This window comes from Schistocerca cancellata, chromosome 1, assembly GCF_023864275.1.
Source record: "Schistocerca cancellata isolate TAMUIC-IGC-003103 chromosome 1, iqSchCanc2.1, whole genome shotgun sequence".
NCBI classification, from domain to species: Eukaryota; Metazoa; Arthropoda; class Insecta; order Orthoptera; family Acrididae; genus Schistocerca; species Schistocerca cancellata.
The window spans coordinates 169961417-169980519 of record NC_064626.1 but is presented as its reverse complement, the minus strand read 5'-3'; the positions used below and the strand labels follow the sequence as shown (position 1 = coordinate 169980519).

The window sequence follows — 19103 nt, the reverse complement described above, 5'->3', positions numbered from 1 at the left end:
ATGCCCTTGAACCCACTGAGTGATGTTGCTGTCAAAATGCATCACATCTACTAATATCATAATGAGCACTAACCCTAAATTTTTGAAGTTCCATTATTTCAGCTAGACCCTACTTACCTTTCTCTTGAAATTGATGTGTTTAGATGAGTTGAACAACATTTTCCAGTTCTTATAACAATACTGAGATTTCATACTTATAAATGCACCAGACATAACATTACCTCCAGTGTTTATAAGGACATCTGAAAGATTCTGTAATTATTTTAAGCAGTGCATGTGCTAAAATTTAAAAAAAAATAAAATAAAAATATCAAAGTGCATGCATTTTCCTACCATTTTTACTCTATCAACTATTGTCTTCAGACAAAAAAGCTAGTGAACTTAAACTATTTTTCATGACTTTTTTATTACCTTTGATTTAACATCATTAACACATATATACTATACACTGATGATAGTTAATGAATTCTATATTACACCTGGAGACAGACTAATTTGTTATGTGCTGCAGCTATGGCATTTGCAGTTGCTCCAGTGGTTAATGAGCCGTGTTTATGAATAAGGGTCTGAGATAACAGTGTACATCATAACAGTAATATATTTTGACAATACATAATACATATGAAGTGATACTAAAATATGAATATGTATATAAAACTATCATCACATCATGAAATTTCAGAAGCAGCTGCAAATGCTTGTACAACACCTGTTGGAGAACCTAATGAAGGTCAACTGAATTAAATATTTCTCTTTGTGAGTGTCTTGATTTTAGTTTTTTGAGGCTACAAAGCAGTATATCAACATTTTTTCATAGCATTACAAAAATACAAAATAAAATGACCAGAAAATATGCATTGACTTGTGCTGTTACCTAAACATCCATCATCTTTTATACAAGCTGCAATATAAACATGCAGAAAGATGATTGTTTTATTGATACTCTCTTGGTATCCTATGTACATGTTATTTCCCAGTGGTTAAAACCTTGTCTCTAACTTCTAATAACTTTTGAGCTTTCAGCACATGGCAAAAGGCCATACTGATTGTTCTTTACCTAAAATTGGTAAACTGCACAGGTTCAGTTTTAATCCAGTGATTGACATCATGAGTAGCAATTGTTTCTTAAAAAACATCTAGACAATTTATTTTTATTTTGTTTACATGAACAAAAAATAAATTTAATATCATTTTTGTTAAAGCATTAAAATTATATTCTTGGTAAGTACTGTATTAGATTTAAAGTGCTTAATGAATTGTCAAACTCCTTGGAAAATTCACAGTTCATAGGATGCAGGCATTTGAAACAAGAAATTTTTTATCCTGTAGTACCTATCTGTCCAGTTTAAAATAAACAGCATTACGGACTATACATTACACAGGAAGGTAACATTAATGCAAATAATTATATGTGTACTTTCAGCTTAGAGCACAGCTTTGTCTGATTTAATTTTTGTTTTACAAATTTCATAAGTAAACCAATCCTAGTGTAGACAAATAACAAGCAGAATAATTTACAGAACACTGAGATATTGCCTAATACAGTATTTACTTTGTAATCACATTACATGCATTGCACACTCTTATGTAGTTCCAAATTTTCTTGTCATTCTCACGTTACAGTTGAACTTTAGAAAAATTTGGTGTGTTTTTCAGATTTCAAAAAATAAATACACGCTAAGTACATATAAATGAAAATGGAAAGTATTTCTTTCACAGAAGATTACATATAAGGCTTTTATAACATTTAATAGGGATAAATATTTGTAGCTGCCATTATGTTGGCATAAACAGCAACTTCTGCTTAAATGGCATTAACAAAAATCAATAATACAACAACAAACAAAAACACATCAGTCTAACAAGCTATCTGTTGAGGCATAAACAAACAATATTCTTATTCTTCACTTAAGACAATTGCAAAAAATGTATCAGATGTCATTCATGACTGCAACACCTTCATCTAGCACCATGATGTCATATCCAGTTACAGGAGAGGACAAATATACCTCATAGAAAATATCATTACTGTAGTGTCAATATATTGCCCTGTATTTCCATTGAAACTTTTTGCTTATGGTAATAAAGTATTGACTGTTGTAGTCTTACACAAGAAATCATAAAACTTGAAGGGATGTGCACAAAAATAGTCTTGTACAATGATCATGTAATACTCGTAAATAACACTTTTCTTTTTTTGCTCTAACAAACAGAATATTTATTCTACATAGGATACACAACAACGTGTTATTTATTCTCAATGGAGTAGAATGTCACTCTAGTGAATTCACATCCAAGGACAATCAACAAAATCAACTGTCACACATGAATGGCAAATTCATCTACATTGGACATAGTTTTTGGAAACATGAGTAAACCACTCAGAAATGTGAAATAATTTAATTTTTAATTAAATCCATTGCTGCATATACCACATTTGTCTTCATTGTAGCATTTAAGAGTGGTGTTAATACAGACATCTCCCAAAGAAAACGATCTATTACAACACTGACCTATAGCATTGAGGATTACAATACTTACAAGTCTGTATAAACTATTAATCACAACACAGTTGAATTCGTTGATATTTTATGCCTACAATCAATTGCACAGATGCACTTGCAGGTCGGGGATCACAGGTTCAGACACAAGTAGTCACACCAGCATAGATGCACAAAATTAGCTGATAATCATTAAAAAAGGTAGCATGGGTAACAACCCAAGTATCTGGTGTCAAAGACACTACTGTTGAGTCAAATACATACTAAGATCACTGCATACTAATTCATTCACAGCACTATTTCACGATAATGCCAACTGACTCACACATTATCCGTAAATGGTAGGATCAATAATTAATTTTCTCAGCATCAACCTGCAGATCATATTAATTTGTTTGTTAAATTCAGATGGGTGTAGGCAGTACAGTAAAGTCTTGTAGAGCAGATTTCACAGTTTCATACAATGGTCGATTACCTTCGGCATCACAGTAACCATCGGAAGTACATAGGGTTTGAAGCTTACTGAGGTAGCTGTCAAAATTATCATGAACCAACTTTTCTCCAGGAGCAGGTCCAATTCCTGGTTGTCCACTACCTCCACCAGGTAATCTCACATGCTCCAGTAAAGTAATAACATTATTTCGAAGGTTTTCGTAGTATTCATTTAGATTGTTGTTGCGTTGGCTAATCATCTGGTTCTCCTGAAATGATAAATATTTGTTACAGTTAATGTGGTGAGAGAGGGCTAAAGAAAACCAATGGTCACTGGTGATTCATTGCCTGAACTCATTAAAAATAAAGTAATAAAACAGTACAGTAATGTCACTAGGACTTGTGGACAACATGTCATATATGTGCATAAACGTAAAGATAAAATGATCATAAGATGTAAATACTCCAGTCATGCGATTAAAAGCTGAGAGCTTCTAAAAGCTGTATTTTCTGACTTATGTAGATGAAAATTTGGTGGTAACTTTGTAACATTGTTTACTCTTATTTCACTTAAACAAGTGCTCATTTGTAACCATTATGAGTAGGGAAACATGAAAATAATTTAACACAATGTACTTAAAAACAAATGCAGGTCAATGGAGAAGCAGACTTTCGGTCATTAAAGATTAAATAAGACTGAAAACCAGAATATGGTATCTTACACTACCAAAATTACTAATGCATGTATGCCCATTAAATGCAAATGGATTGTGTTAGTTTTTACTGTCTCATAAGTAGCAGGATAATCTGAAATACCACAGACTTTAGCATTGGACAAAGAGTTGCAAATGAATTAGCAGTTATCTTATTACAGAAACTGTAATAAAGTACATGTGCCATGTGTTAATGAAACAAAAAACTAAACTGACTTAATTAAATTAAAGTCTGAAACAAGGATCTGAGTTTATAGATGGATGATGATGTCCACGTAATTAACTTTTTGAATTCCATTCTTTTAGCCTCTGTTGTTGAAGTAGTTGTTGTTGTTGTTGTGGTCTTCAGTCCAGAGACTGGTTTGATGCAGCTCTCCATGCTACTCTATCCTGTGAAAGCTTCTTCATTTCCCAGTACCTACTGCAACCTACATCCTTCTGAATCTGCTTAGTGTATTCATCTCTTGGTCTCCCTCTATGATTTTTACCTTCCATGCTGCCCTAAAATACTAAATTGGTGATCCCTTGATGCCTCAGAACATGTCCTACCAACCGATCCCTTCTTATAGTCAAGTTGTGCCACAAATTTTCTTTTCTCCCCAGTTTTATTCAGTACTGCCTCATTACTTATGTGATCTATCCATCTGATCTTCAGCATTCTTCTGTAGCACCACAATGGAGGGGTATCTGTTGAGAGGACAGACAAACATGTGGTTCCTGAAGATGGACAGCAGTCTTTTCAGTAGTTGCAGTGGCAACAGTCTGGATAACTGACGGATCTGGCCTTGTAACATCAACCATAACGACCTTGCTGTGCCGGTACTGTGAATGGCTGAAAGCACGGGGAAACTACAGCCATATTTTTTTCCGAGGGTGTGAGCTCTACTGTATGGTTAAATGATGTTGGTGTCCTCTTGGGTAAAATATTCCAGAGGTAAAATAAGTCCCCCATTTGGATCTCCTGGCAGGGACTACTTAGGATGGCGTTGGTATCTGGAGAATAAAACTGGCGTTGTACAGATTGGGCCATGAAATGTCAGATCACTTAATTGGGCAGGTAGGTCAGAAAATTTAAAAAGGGAAATGGATAGCTTAAAGTTAGATAGAGTGGTATTTAGTGAAGTTCAGTGGGAGAAGGAACAGTTTCTGGTCAGATGAATACAGGTTTATAAATACAAAAGCAAATACGGGTAACGCAGGGGTAGGTTTAATAATGAATAAGAAAATAAGAATACAGATATCTAATATGAACAGCATTTGAATGCACTATTGTAGCCAAGATAGACGCAAAGCCCACACCCACAGTAGTACAAGTTTATTTGCCAACTAGCTCCACAGATGAGGAGGATATTGAGGAAACGTGTGATTTGATAAAAGAAATTATTCAGATAGTTAAGGGAGGTGAAAATTTAATACTCATGGGGGACTCAAATTCAATAGTAGGAAAAGCAAGAGAAGGAAAAGAAGTAGGTGAATACAAACTGTGGGAAAGGAATGAAAGAGGATGCTGCCTGATAGAATTTTGCACGGAGCGTAAGTTAATCATAGCTAACACTTGGTGTAAGAATCATGAAAGAAGGCTGTATAAAGAACCATAAAAGAAGGTTGTATATGTGGAAGAGACCTGGAGACACTGGAAGATTTTAGTATGGTTATGTATTGGTAAGACAGAGATTTTGAAACTAGGTTTTAAATTGTAAGACATTTCCAAGGGCACAATTATGAACTGCTTATTAAAACTGAAGAAACTGCAAAAAGGCAGGAATTTAAGGAGACTGGACCTTGATAAACTGAAAGAACCAGGGGTTGTAGAGAGTTTCAGAGAGATCACTAGTGAACATTTGATAAGAACAGGGGAAAGGAATACAATAGAAGAAGAATGGGTAGCTTTGGGAGATGAAGTAGTGAAGACAGTAGAGGATCAAATAGGTCAAAAGACAATGGCTAGTAGGAATCCTTGGGTAACACAAGAGATAATGAATTTAATCAATGAAAGGAGAAAATATAAAAATGCAGTAACTGAAAAAGGTTAATGGGAATACAAACATCTATGCAATGAGATCAACAGGAAGTGCAAAATGGCTAAGCAGGAATGGCTAGAGGACAAATGTAAGAATCTAGAAGCATATATGCTGCTTACAGGAAAATTAAAAAGACCTTTGGAGAAAAGAGAACCATCCTTATGAATATCACAAGCTCAGATGGAAAACCAGTCTTAAGCAAAGAAGGGAAAGCAGAAAGGTGGAGCAAATATGTGGAGCGTCTATACAAGGGATATTTAATTGATGGCAATATTATGGAAATGGGAGAAGATGTAGATGATGGTGAAAAGGGAGATATGATACTGTGTGAAGAATTTGACAAAGCACTGAAAGACTTCAGTCGAAACAAGGCCCCGGGAATAGACCACATTGCGTTAGAGCTACTGACAGCCTTCGGAGAGCCAGCCATGACAAAACTCTTCCATGTAGGAGGCAGGCAAAATACCCTCAGGTTCAAGAAGAATATAATAATGCCAATTACAAAGAAAGCAGGTGCTGAAAGGTGTGAAAATTACCGAATATCAGTTTAATAAGTCATGGTTGCAAAATGCTAACATGAATTCTTTGTAGAAGAATGGAGAAACTGGTAGAAATCAACATCAGGGAAGATCGGTTTGGATTCCAGAGACATGTAGGAACATGTGAGGCAATGCTGACACTATGATTTATCTTAGGAGGTAGGTTAAGGAAAGGCAAATCTATGTATATAGCATTTGTAGACTTAGAGAAAGCTTTTGACTGGAATACTCTCTCTAAAATTGTGAGGGTAGTAGGAATAAAATACTGGGAGTGAAGAGCTATTTACAGCTTGTACAGAAACCAGATGGCAGTTATTAGGTTCAAGTGACATGAAAGGAAAGCAGTGGTTGAGAAGGGAGTGAGGCAGAGTTGTAGCCCATTCCTGATGTTATTCAATCTGTATATTGAGCAAACAGTAAAGGAAACAAAAGAAAAATTTGAATTAGGAATTAAAGTTCTGGGAGAAGAAATAAAAACTTTGAGGTTTGCAGATGACATTGTAGTTTTGTCAGAGACAAAAAAATACTTGGAAGAGCAGTTGAAGGGAATGGACAGGGCCTTGAAAGGAGGATATAAGATGAACTGCGGACAATGAAACACAGTGTAATTAAATCAGGTGATGCTGTGGGAATTAGAGTAGGAAATGAGACACTTAAAGTAGTAGACGAGTTTTGCTATTTGGGCAGCAAAATAAATGATGATGGCCGAAGTATGGAGGATGTGATATGTAGACTGGCAATGGCAAGAAGTGTTTCTGAAGAAGAGAAATTTGTTAACATCAAGTATAGTTTTATGTGTCAGGAAGTGGTTTCCGAAACTATTTATATGGAGTGCAGCCATGAATGGAAGTGAAACATGGATAATAAACAGTTTAAACAAGAAGAGAATAGAAGCTTTTGAAATGTGTTGCTACAGAAGACTGCTGAAGATTAGATTGATAGATCACGCAACTAGTGAGGAAGCAGTGAACAGAATTGTGGAGAAGAGAAATTTGTGTTTCAACCTGACTAAAAGAAGGAGTCAGTTGGTAGGACACATTCGGAGACATCAAGGGATCACCAATTTAGTACTGTGAGGAAGTGGGGAGGGTGGGGGGTGGGGTAAAAATCATAGAGGGAGACCAAGAGATGAATACAGTAGAATACAGTAAGCAGATTCAGAAGGATGTAGCTTGCAGTAATTACTTGGAGATGAAGGGGCTAGAACAGGACAGCATAGCATCGAGAGCTGTGTCAAACCCTTTGGAGTGAAGACCACAACAGCAACATCACTAGAAACTGTTACATCTAGGTATCTGTATGAGATGGCCAATTCCAGCTGTGACTCATTGATATAATAGTCATAGGGTACAATTTTTTCATTTTGTGAAGTGCACAATTTTACATTTTTGAACAGCTGAAGCAAGTTACCAATCTTTACACCACTTTGAAATCTTATCAAGATTTGACTGAATATTTATGCAACTTCTTTCAGACAGTACTTCATTATAGATAACTGAATCATCTGCCAAAAGTTTGAGGTTACTATTAATATTGTGCACAAGGTCATTAATATACAACATTAACAGCAAGGGTCCCAACACACTTCCCTGGGGCACACCTGAAGTTAGTACTACATTTGACAATGACTCTCTGTCCAAGATAAAATACTGAGTACTCCCTACCAAAAAGTCCTCAATCCAGTCACAAATTTCACTTGATACCCCACATGATTGTACCTTTGACGATAAGCATTGGTGTGGTACTGAGTCAAAGGCTTTCCAGAAATCATGAAATAATGCATCTACCTGACTGCCTTCATCCAAAGTTTTAGTATGTCACGTGAGAAAAGTACGAGTTGGGTTTCAATGACTGATGTTTTTGCAATCCATTCTTGTTAGCAAGGAGAAGGTCATTCTGTTTGAGATACCTCATTACGTTTGAGCTCAGAATATGTGTCAAGATTCTACAACATATCACTGTCAAGGATACTGGACGGTAGTTTTGTGGATCACTTCTACTAGCCTTCTTGTACATGACTGTGACCTATGCTTTTTTCCAAAAACTGGGCACTGTTTTTTGTTCAATGGATATACATTAGATCATAGTACGAAGAGGGGTTAACTTAGCCACATATTCAGTAGAGAATCTGTTAGGGATTCCATTGGGCCATGGAGCTTTGTTCAGTTTTGATGATTTCAGCCGGCCGCGGTGGTCTAGCAGTTCTGGCACTGCAGTCCGGAACCGCGGGACTGCTACAGTCGCAGGTACGAATCCTGCCTTGGGCATGGGTGTGTGTGATGTCCTTAGGTTAGTTAGGTTTAAGTAGTTCTAAGTTCTAGGGGACTTACGACCTAAGATGTTGAGTCCCATAGTGCTCACAGCCATTTTTTTTATTTCAGCCGTTTGTTAATGCCACTGACACTCATCTTTTCAGTGGTTCAAGGATTAAATTATGGCAGTTCTCCTTTGTGGAGGAACATTTGAAATTGGAGTTAAGCATTTCAGCTTTTGCTTTGCAACCCTCAGTTTCAGTTCCTGCCTAATCGCTACGGACTGGACACTAACTTTGTTGCCACTAACAGCCTTTCCATACAACCAGAATTTCTTTGGGTTTTGCAAAGATCATTTGACAATATTCTGCTACAGCAGTCACTGAAGACTTGAAGCATCGCTTGCTTGACAGTAAAATGCATTTCATTTAGCTTCTCTCTATCTGTAGTCCTATGCTTTGTTTTCACCTAGTATCAGTAATCTCTGTTTCTTTAGTACTTTCTTTACAGAGACTGTGTACCATGGAGGGTCTCTTCCACTATGAACTGGGTACATATCTGTTGACTGTATGGTCATTTATTCTTTTAAACTTGAGGCTTAGTTCCTCTACGTGCTCCTACCTGTGCTGAATGTTTCAAGTTCCTCACTGAGATATGACACTACTGATTTTTTAGCTAGTTGACTGAACTTATATATCTTTCTGCTTGGTTTAGTTGCCCTTGTAATTTATTAATCATTGTTGCTGAAACTACAGCATGGTCACTTATATCCCTTAAAGGGGTAAGGTCTATTTTTTGCCATTAGATCCAATATTTTCCATCATGACTGGGAGTTCCAAACTAACTGTTCTGGGCAGTTTTCAGAGAAGGCATTTAGTAATATTTCATAGGATATCTTATCATGCCCACCACTAATAAAATGGTAATTTTCCCAATGGATTGTTGGATGATTACAGTCTCCACCAATGATTATGGTATAACTGGGAAACTTACGTACAAGTGAACTGAGGTTCTCTCTAAGGTTTTGGTTACGTCAGGAGAAGAGTGACAAAATGAACCAATTATTATTTTACGCCCACCCCTAGTACTGAGTCATGCCCAAGCAATCTCACACATAGCTTCAGTTTCTGTTCAGTAGATATGAGTTTCTTTTCTGCTGCAACAAGTACACCACATCCATTTCCCATTTGCCTACACACACTTAAATTTTCCCAGAAAAACTCATCACTATCAATTTCAGGTTTCAACCAGCTGTCTGTACCCAGCATTATGTGAGCTTTACTTTGTTGTGAAAGCTTTGGCATATAACCTTTAGGATTTTAATACTCTCACATGTAGGAGGCATTTCTTTGGATCTTGCACTGACACTTCTGGGTTTCCTACAGCTATCATTATCTGCCTTGGATGGAGAGTCACCTAATCTAAAAAAAAAACATTGTGTACATCCCAAACACTGTCAGCTACCTGAGTAGCAGCAACTAATGTGTAGTGCACACCTGATAAACTTAGGGGGACCTTACAGTTCTCAACCCAATGGCGCAAGTCCAGAAAGTCACAGCCAGAAAGTCATCCACTCTACTCAGAACCAAAGTACCATGATCAGTTCTTGGGACAATGCTGCAAATTGTGAGCTTTTTTGAACCACTCGTTGGCAAACTGTCCTAAACACAAAAACTCATGAGCTGGATCTACGAATTTGATGTTAATTTGTAGAGTTTCCTTTTTGACCTGTTTATCGCACATTATCTTAGTCTTGTTGTAATTAATTTTCAGCCCTACTTTTAGACTTCCTCTATTAACTACTTCCAGTAATTGTTGAAACTTATGTACAGAAGAGGCACACAGATAGGAAAATGTCATGAAGAAAATGAAAGTGGTTCAGAAATGTCCCATTAACAAATATTCCTTCTTCGTTTTCAAAGTTTAAGGATCTGAAAATTATTTCTAGATAAGCTGAGATTAGCTTTTGTAGTGTGGAATCTACTTCTCTGCCTCCTATTTCAGTTCTGAATTTCTCACCATCCTGTTGAAGTATAACTGAAACTTTAGCATTGACCTATATGATCTGCAGAGTAATAACTTAGGTAGAATCAATTACGTGTTCCTTAGGGACTGTTAGTACAAATTTTGAAGGGAATCAGTCAAACAAGGGACTGTTAGTACAAATTGTGAAGGAAATCAGTCAAACAGTTTCTAAAAATCTATTAAACCTAGGCAAAGTGTTAATTCATAGTCATTGCTTCATTCTACAATTTCTCACATCAGCTTGTTGATCAATCACAGTAAGTGCTAAAGGAGAGCAAAAATGTTTGATAGCGGATAAAAGTTGGAATTTCAGACAGCAATTTATTTTTTCAACCTGTATATAACATTTTTCACTTTATGGATACCAGAATCTATATCTACACTTTGAAAACCGCTGTGAAGTGCATGGCTGAGGGTACATCCCATAGGAATGAGAAAAACTGATCGTTTAAAACCAATATTGGTATTTTAGTTCTGAATAACTAACATTTTTGGTTGCTGTTTGGTCTTAGTTATAACAGTTCTTTAGTTTTTACTAAAACCAGGTAAAAAATTTGTATACCATTTTGTCATAGTAATGGTGCTCAACTTTTTTGTTTTTAAATAAAATGCTTTCAGGAAACAGTAATGTTTATTCATAAAATTTTCATTGCTTTAAAATAATGGGTTATTATAGAAAACAGGAAGAGCAATCAGAGCTCTTTTAATAACAACACTATCATTTGGAACTGATCAACAAACATTTGAGATGAGAATTGGTACAGCATTACTGAGACAGTAATGTACCTGTTGTCCTCCTTTGCAAGAAGCAGTGAGCCTTTCATTATTTGGGAGCAGAGTAGAAGGTGCATGCCAGGCTTGTTATTTGTAGCTCAAAAATATATGTATCATATATATGTATTTGTTGACAACATCCATACAATCTATATTGCCTATGGATGGACATAAAAAATAAATAAATAAAAAATAAATTTATCACTGTTGGGAAGCTGTATGGCTTCTGCATGACAGGTAGCATCTTTGAATGATGTTTCTGATGAAAGGAATTGACTTACAGATCAACAATTATGATACGTGTATTTATGGACATATTGGACAATAAATATTTTTTTACTGATATTAATATATTTTCAATAAATCTTGTCTAAATAGGTAGGCAATAAATATTGTCCAAAAGATTTATTTATTTATTCATTCATCCAAACTTTTTTTTCCGGATTGTGGGACACAGAACAAACACAACACAGTAAAAATACACTATTATTATAGTAGATATAAAGAGCTTGCACTACTTGCAGTAGCGGAACTGTCTTGTTTCAAGTCTCTTGTATCTCTAATGTTATAAAAATTCTGCTGCTGAGTATAGGCAATGATCTAATAACAACACCCTTACGGTTTACGAAAGAGTGTGAATGATGATATGATTTTTACCTTATGTAGAAGACTATTGTAAATTTGTATACCACTGTTTATTGTGAAAGTTTTGTAGGCTGATGTCCTTACTGACTGAACCTGAAGGTTTTCCTTTTGTCTTGTCATGCTCATGGATATTAAAATTTTCAAAACTTCTTGGCAGATTAAAACTGTGTGCCTGACCGAGACTCGAACTCGGGACCTTTGCCTTTCACGGGCAAGTGCTCTACCGACTGAGCTATCCAAGCACGACTCACGCCCCGTCCTCACAGCTTTACTTCCACCAGTACCTCGTCTCCTACCTTCCAAACTTTACAGAAGCTCTCCTGCAAACCATGCAGTACTAGCACTCCTGAAAGAAAGGATATTGTGGAGACATGGCTTACCCACAGCCTAGGGGATGTTTCCAGAATGAGATTTTCAGTGGAGTGTGCACTGCCCCTGAAAGTCAAAGGTCCCGAGTTCGAGTCTCGGTCCAGCACACAGTTTTAATCTGCCAGGAAGTTTCATACCAGCACACACTCTGCTGCAGAGTGCAAATCTCATTCTGGAAACATCCCCTAGGCTGTGGCTAAGCCATTTCTCTGCAATATCCTTTCTTTCAGGAGTGCTAGTCTTTCATAGTTCACAGAAGAGCTTCTGTTAAGTTTGGAAGGTAGGAGAAGAGGTACCGGCGGAAGTAAAGCTGTGAGGATGGGGCGTGAGTCATGCTTGGGTAGCTCAGTCCTTAGCACTTGCCTGTGAAAGTCAAAGGTCCCGAGTCCGAGTCTCAGTCCGGCACACAGTTTTAATCTGCCAGGAAGTATCATACCAGCGCACACTCCATTGCAAAGCGAAAATCTCATTCTGCATTAAAATTTTCATATGTTTTTTACATTCTTTTTAACATACATACAGATTTCTAGTATGTGCATACAAGGAAGTGGGAGGATTGATGACTTTTGTAAGAGGGTTTGCAAGAATCTGTTTGTCAGGCATGTTGCATTGCTCTTACAGTTCTTTTCTGGGTTAGGAAAATGAGTGAACTAGGTGGTGTATTACACCAGAATATAGTTTTGTACAGTAGGATGCTACAGAATTGAGCAAAGCAGGCAATTTGGACAGAGTTAAAACATGCTTTAACACAGAATAACTGTAGATTATAACATATTTTATTTAGTGTTCCATTCATTTTGTTTGTATGTGTATGCCATTTGAAGTTATTTCGAAGCCATATGCTTAAAAACTTTGTTTCCAGAGGTGATGGAAGTTTGCTGGAGTTCATTGTCACACTGATGTTTCTCTTCAAATTATCTACGTAGCTGTGCAGTAGTTTTATTTACAGCGGTTTGTAATTGGTTTTTTGTATTTACTGTAATAAGGATGTTTAGGTTTAAATTGTTTATATATAGGACAAAGAGGATTGGCCCAAGAATGAATCCCCAAGGGACTCTCTCTCTCTCTCTTTTTTTTTTTTTTTTTTTTTTTTGTCTGAGAGCCCCTCCTCCCCCCCCCCCCCCCTAAGAACCATGGGCCTTGCCTTTGGTGGGGATGCTTGCGTGCTTCAGCGATACAGATAGCCGTACCGTAGGTGCAACCACAACGGAGGGGTTCTGTTGAGAGGCCAGACAAACGTGTGGTTCCTGAAGAGGGGCAGCAGCCTTTTCAGTAGTTGCAGGGGCAACAGTATGGATTATTTACTGATCTGGCCTTGTAACACTAACCAAAACGGCCTTGCTGTGCTGGTACTGCGAACGGCTGAAAGCAAGAGGAAACTACAGCCTTAATTTTACCCGAGGGCATGCAGCTTTACTGTATGGTTAAATGATGATGGCATCCTCTTGGGTAAAATATTCCGGAGGTAAAATAGTCCCCTATTCAGATCTCCAGGTGGGGACTAATCAGGAGGACATCATTATCAGGAGAAAGAAAACTGGCGTTCTACGTATCGGAGCGTGTAATATCGCATCCCTTAATCGAGCAGGTAGGTTAGAAAATTTAAAAAGGGAAATGGATAGGCTAAAGTTAGATATTATAGGAATTAGTGAAGTTCGGTGTCAGGAAAAACAAAACTTTTGGTCAGGCGAATACAGGGTTATAAATACAAAATCAAATAGGGGTAATGCAGGAGTCGGTTTAATAATGAATAAAAAAATAGGAGTGTGGGTAAGCTACTACAAACAGCTTATTGAACGCCTTATTGTGGCCAAGATAGACACGAAGCCCATGCCTACCACAGTAGTACAAGTTTATATACCAACTAGCTCTGCAGATGACAAAGAAATAGAAGAAATGTATGACGAAATAAAAGAAATTATTCTGATAGTGAGAAGGGAGACGAAAATTTAATAGTTATGGGTGACTGGAATTCAATAGTAGGAAAAGGAAGAGAAGGAAATGTGGTAGGTGAATATGGATTGGGGCTAAGAAATGAAAGACGAAGCCGCCTGGTTGAATTATGCACAGAGCACAACATAATCATAGCTAACACTTGGTTCAAGAATAATAAAAGTAGGTTGTATACATGGAAGAATTCTGGAGATACTGACAGTTTTCAGATAGATTATATAATGGTAAGACAGAGATTTAGGAACCAGGTTTTAAATTGTAAGACATTTCCAGGGGCAGATGTGGACTCTGACCACAATCTATTAGTTATGAACTGTAGATTAAAACTGAATAAACTGAAAAGGTGGGAATTTAAGAAGATGGGACCTGGATAAACTGACTAAACCAGAGGTTGTAGAGAGTTTCAGGGAGAGCATAAGGGAACACTTGACAGGAATGGGGGAAAGAAATACAGTAGAAGAAGAATGGGTAGCTTTGAGGGATGAAATATTGAAGGCAGCAGAGGATAAAGTAGGTAAAAAGATGAGGGCTAGTAGAAATCCTTGGGTAACAGAAGAAATACTGAATTTAATTGATGAAAGGAGAAAATACAAAAATGCAGTAAATGAAGCAGGCAAAAAGGAATATAAACGTCTCAAAAATGAGATTGACAGGAAGTGCAAAATGGCTAAGCAGGGATGGCTAGAGGACAAATGTAAGGATGTAGAGGCTTATCTCTTGAGGAGTAAGATAGATACTGCCTACAGGAAAATTAAAGAGACCTTTGGAGAACAGAGAGCCACCTGTATGAATATCAAGAGCTCAGATGGAAACCCAGTTCCAAGCAAAGAAGGGAAAGCAGAAAGGTGGAAGGAGTATATAGAGGGTCTGTACCAGGGCGATGTACTTGAGGACAATATAATGGAAATGGAAGAGGATGTGGATGAAGATGAAATGGGAGATACGATTCTGTGTGAAGAGTTTGACAGAGCACTGAAAGACCTGAGTTGAAACAAGGCCCCGGGAGTAGACAATGTTCCATTAGAACTACTGACGGCCTTGGGAGGGCCAGTCCTGACAAAACTCTACCATCTGGTGAGCAAGATGTATGAGACAGTCGAAATATCCTCAGACTTCAAGAAGAATATAATAATACTAATCCCAAAAAAAGCAGGTGCTGACAGTTGTGAAAATTACCGAACAATCACTTTAATAAGTCATGGATGCAAAATACTAACGCGAAATCTTTACAGACAAATGGAAAAACTGGTAGAAGCTGACCTCGGGGAAGATCAGTTTGGATTCCATAGAAATATTGGAACACATAAGGCAATACTGACCCTACGACTTATCTTAGAAGCTAGATTAAGGAAAGGCAAACCTACATTTCTAGCATTTGTAGACTTAGAGAAAGCTTTTGACAATACTCTCTTTCAAATTCTGAAGGTGGCAGGGATAAAATACAGGGAGCTAAAGGCTATTTACAATTTGTACAGAAACCAGATGGCAGTTACAAGAGTCGAGGGACATGAAAGGGAAGCAGCTGTTGGGAAGGGAGTGAGACAGGGTTGTAACCTCTCTCCGATGTTATTCAATCTGTATATTGAGCAAGCAGTGAAGGAAACAAAAGAAAAATTCGGAGTAGGTATTAAAATCCATGGAGAAGAAATAAAAACTTTGAGATTCGCCGATGACAATGTGATTCTGTCGGAGACAGCAAAGGACGTAGAAGAGCAGTTGAACAGAATGGATAGTGTCTTGAAAGGAGGATATAGGATGAACATCAACAAAAGCAAAATGAGGATAATGGAATGTAGTCTAATTAAGTCGGGTGATGCTGAGGGAATTAGATTAGGAAATGAGTCACTTAAAGTAGTAAAGGAGTTTTGCTTTTTGGGGAGCAAAATAACTGATGATGGTCGAAGTAGAGAGGATATAAAATGTAGACTGGCAATGGCAAGGAAAGCGTTTCTGAAGAAGAGAAATTTGTTAACATCGAGTATAGATTTAAGTGTCAGGAAGCCGTTTCTGAAAGTATTTGTATGGAGTGTAGCCATGTATGGAAGTGAAAAATGGACGATAATTAGTTTGGACAAGAAGAGAATAGAAGCTTTCGAAATGTGGTGCTACAGAAGAATGCTGAAGATTAGATGGGTAGATCATATAACTAATGAGGAGGTATTGAATAGGATTGGGGATCAGACTAGACTAGAAGGAGGGATCAGTTGGTAGGACATGTTCTGAGGCATCAAGGGATCACCAATTTATTATTGGAGGGCACCGTGGAGGGTAAAAATCGTAGAGGGAGACCAAGAGATGAATACACTAAACAGATACAGAATGATGTATGTTGCAGTAGGTACTGGGAGATGAAGAAGCTTGCACAGGATAGAGTAGCATGGAGAGCTGCACCAAACCAGTCTCCGGACTGAAGACAACAACAACAACAGTGTCTGAGAAACATACCCTAATATTTTCCTGCAGTTCATGTTTTATTTTTATTTTCTGTTTTCTTTTTGTCAAGTCAAGTACAATATGACCCCTTTTAGCTCAATGCCTCTAATGCCAATAATTGGAGCTTATCCAGCAGTATGTTGTGGTCCAGTATGTTAAAGGCTTAAGTCTGAAAAATGGCAGTAGCATTTTGATTTTTGTCCACTGTTTGTAGGGCATTGTGTATAAAATCATAGGTGGTTCTAGTTGTTGATTTATTTTTCCTGAAATCCCTGCTGAGTATCACTGCCAATTTTGGTTTCTCTAAAAATTTAATTAGCCTATTATTCATTACTTTTTCTATGATTTTACTAAAGCCTGATTATAAGCCAATTGATCTATAGTTTTCTATATTTGATTTGTCTATGAACAGGGACTACTTTAGCAACTTTTAAACAGTCTGGAAACATGTGTGCCAGGGAAGTTGAATTGACTATACTTGCAAGAGGCAGTGAAGTGTTTGTAATACATTGCTTTATGATGCAATCAGGAATACCATCAATTCCTGATGACATTTTCTTAAGAGTTGATGCAACATGGATGATTTCATCAGGAGCTGTTCCACAAACATACATCAAAGATGAACATGAGTGCACTTTGTTTTTCTGTTTCTTTTCATTATCTATTTTGCCACAGACTATTAAATTATTTGCGTATCCTGCATAGTAACACCTAAAAGATTTAGGATGTGTTGCTGATCAGTTACATTCTTGTTCCCATGGTTCAGAGTGACATTTTCCATTTAAGGGACACTTCATTTCCTTCCTTCTTTATTACTTTCCTTACAGCTTGACTTTCATGTGCTGACTGTTATGAACTTATCATAGGCCATTCTTTTTGCCTGTGTAGATTTGAAGGTATTTCTGAATGTACTGAAGTATGGGTATGATACTGTTTTCCCTGTATCTGAGTAGTTCTCTTTTTCTCACACTTGACATCTGAAAACTGCTGTCATTCATCTCTTTGCTTTTGGAGCTTTGCCTCCTATTACTTGTGTTTTCAGAGGCAATGCATTTTCAAAGTAATCACTGAAGATACTAGAAAATTTTCCAAACTTTTTGTTGGTGTCACCTATTTGGAAAGCTTCCTCCCACCTTTCTCCTGATAATAGTGAAGTGAATGTTGTTGTATTATATGTGCTGAAACTTCTTACTGCTACAGTTCTTTTGTAGTTCTGTGTGGGCAGCAAGTAGCTCTGGAGGGTGACAACTTGAGTTTCAGAGAAGGAAAGAAGCTACTCATCATATAGCGGAGATGCTGAGTTGCAGATAGGCACAACAAAAAGATTCTCACAAATATAGATTTCGGCCATTAAGGTCTTTTTCAACAATATACGCACACACACACGACTGCAGTCTCAGGAAACTGAAACCACACTGCGAGGAGCAGCACCAGTGCATGATGGTAGTGACGACTGGGTGGGGTAAGGAGGAGACTGGGGCGGGGAGGGGAGGGATGGTACGGTGCAGGTGGTGGACAGTGAAGTGATGCAGTTAAGGCAGCAAGTAGCAGAAAAGGATATAAATAAAAAGAAATAAAAAGACTGGGTGTGGTGGTGAAATAACAGCTGTGTAATGCTGGAATGAGAACAAGGAGAAAGCTGGAGGGGGGAGGACAGTGACTAATGAAGGTTGAGGCCAGGAGGGTTATGGGAACATAGGGTATATTGCAGGGAACGAGGGGAATGCTTCTCTGTGGCCAGACAGTGGGACTTTGGGAGGTGGTGGGAGACTGGAAAGATAAGGCATGGGAGATTTGTTTTTGTACAAGGTTGGGAGGATAATTACGGCCAGTGATTGCTTCAGTGAGACCATTGGTATGTTCCAAGATGGACTGCTCGTCACTGCAGGTGTGACGACCATGGGTGATTGGGGTATATGGAAAGGACTTCTTGGTAGGAAATAGCTGGCAGCTCTCGATGTGGAGGTATTGCTGGTGGTTAGTAGGTTTGATATGGACGGAGGACTGATGTAACCATCTTTGAGGTGGAGGTCAATATCCAGGTAGATGGCTAGTTGTGTTGAGTACGACCAGGGGAAGCAAATGGGGGAGAAGTTGTTGAGGTTCTGGAGGAATGTGGATAGGGTGTCCTCACCTTCAATCCAGATAGCAAAGATGTCATCAGTGAATCTGAATCAAGTGAGGGGTTTAGGATTCTGGGTGTTTAGGAAGGATTCCCCTAGATCGCCCATGAACAGGTTGGCATAAGATGGTGCCATGCGGGTGCCCATAGCTGTTTCCCGGATTTGTTTGTAGGTAACGCCTCGTCCATCTTTACACAACCCTTCTTCCAAACCCTTACCTCATGGCTCATACCCCTGTAATAGACCTTGGTGCAAGACCTGTCCCATACGTCCCCCTACCACTACCTACTCCAGTCCAGTCACTAACATCACCTATCCCATAA

At 37.9% G+C, this 19103-nt stretch overlaps 1 protein-coding gene and 1 non-coding gene across 2 annotated transcripts in view; both read right to left on the bottom strand.

The window, feature by feature from the left end:
* Window positions 1–418: 418 nt before the first annotated feature.
* The window catches only part of LOC126152714 (mucin-19-like), a 401377-nt gene continuing 382692 nt past the window's right edge, over window positions 419–19103 (bottom strand). Inside the window, exon 24 of the mRNA XM_049916057.1 lies at window positions 419–3202. Coding sequence (XP_049772014.1) covers window positions 2906–3202 — 297 coding nt within the window. The 3' untranslated portion in view covers window positions 419–2905. The remainder of the gene's footprint in view (window positions 3203–19103) is intronic.
* Window positions 12071–12145, bottom strand: Trnas-uga (transfer RNA serine (anticodon UGA)). The gene has a single exon. It is a non-coding gene; the product is annotated as a tRNA-Ser (tRNA).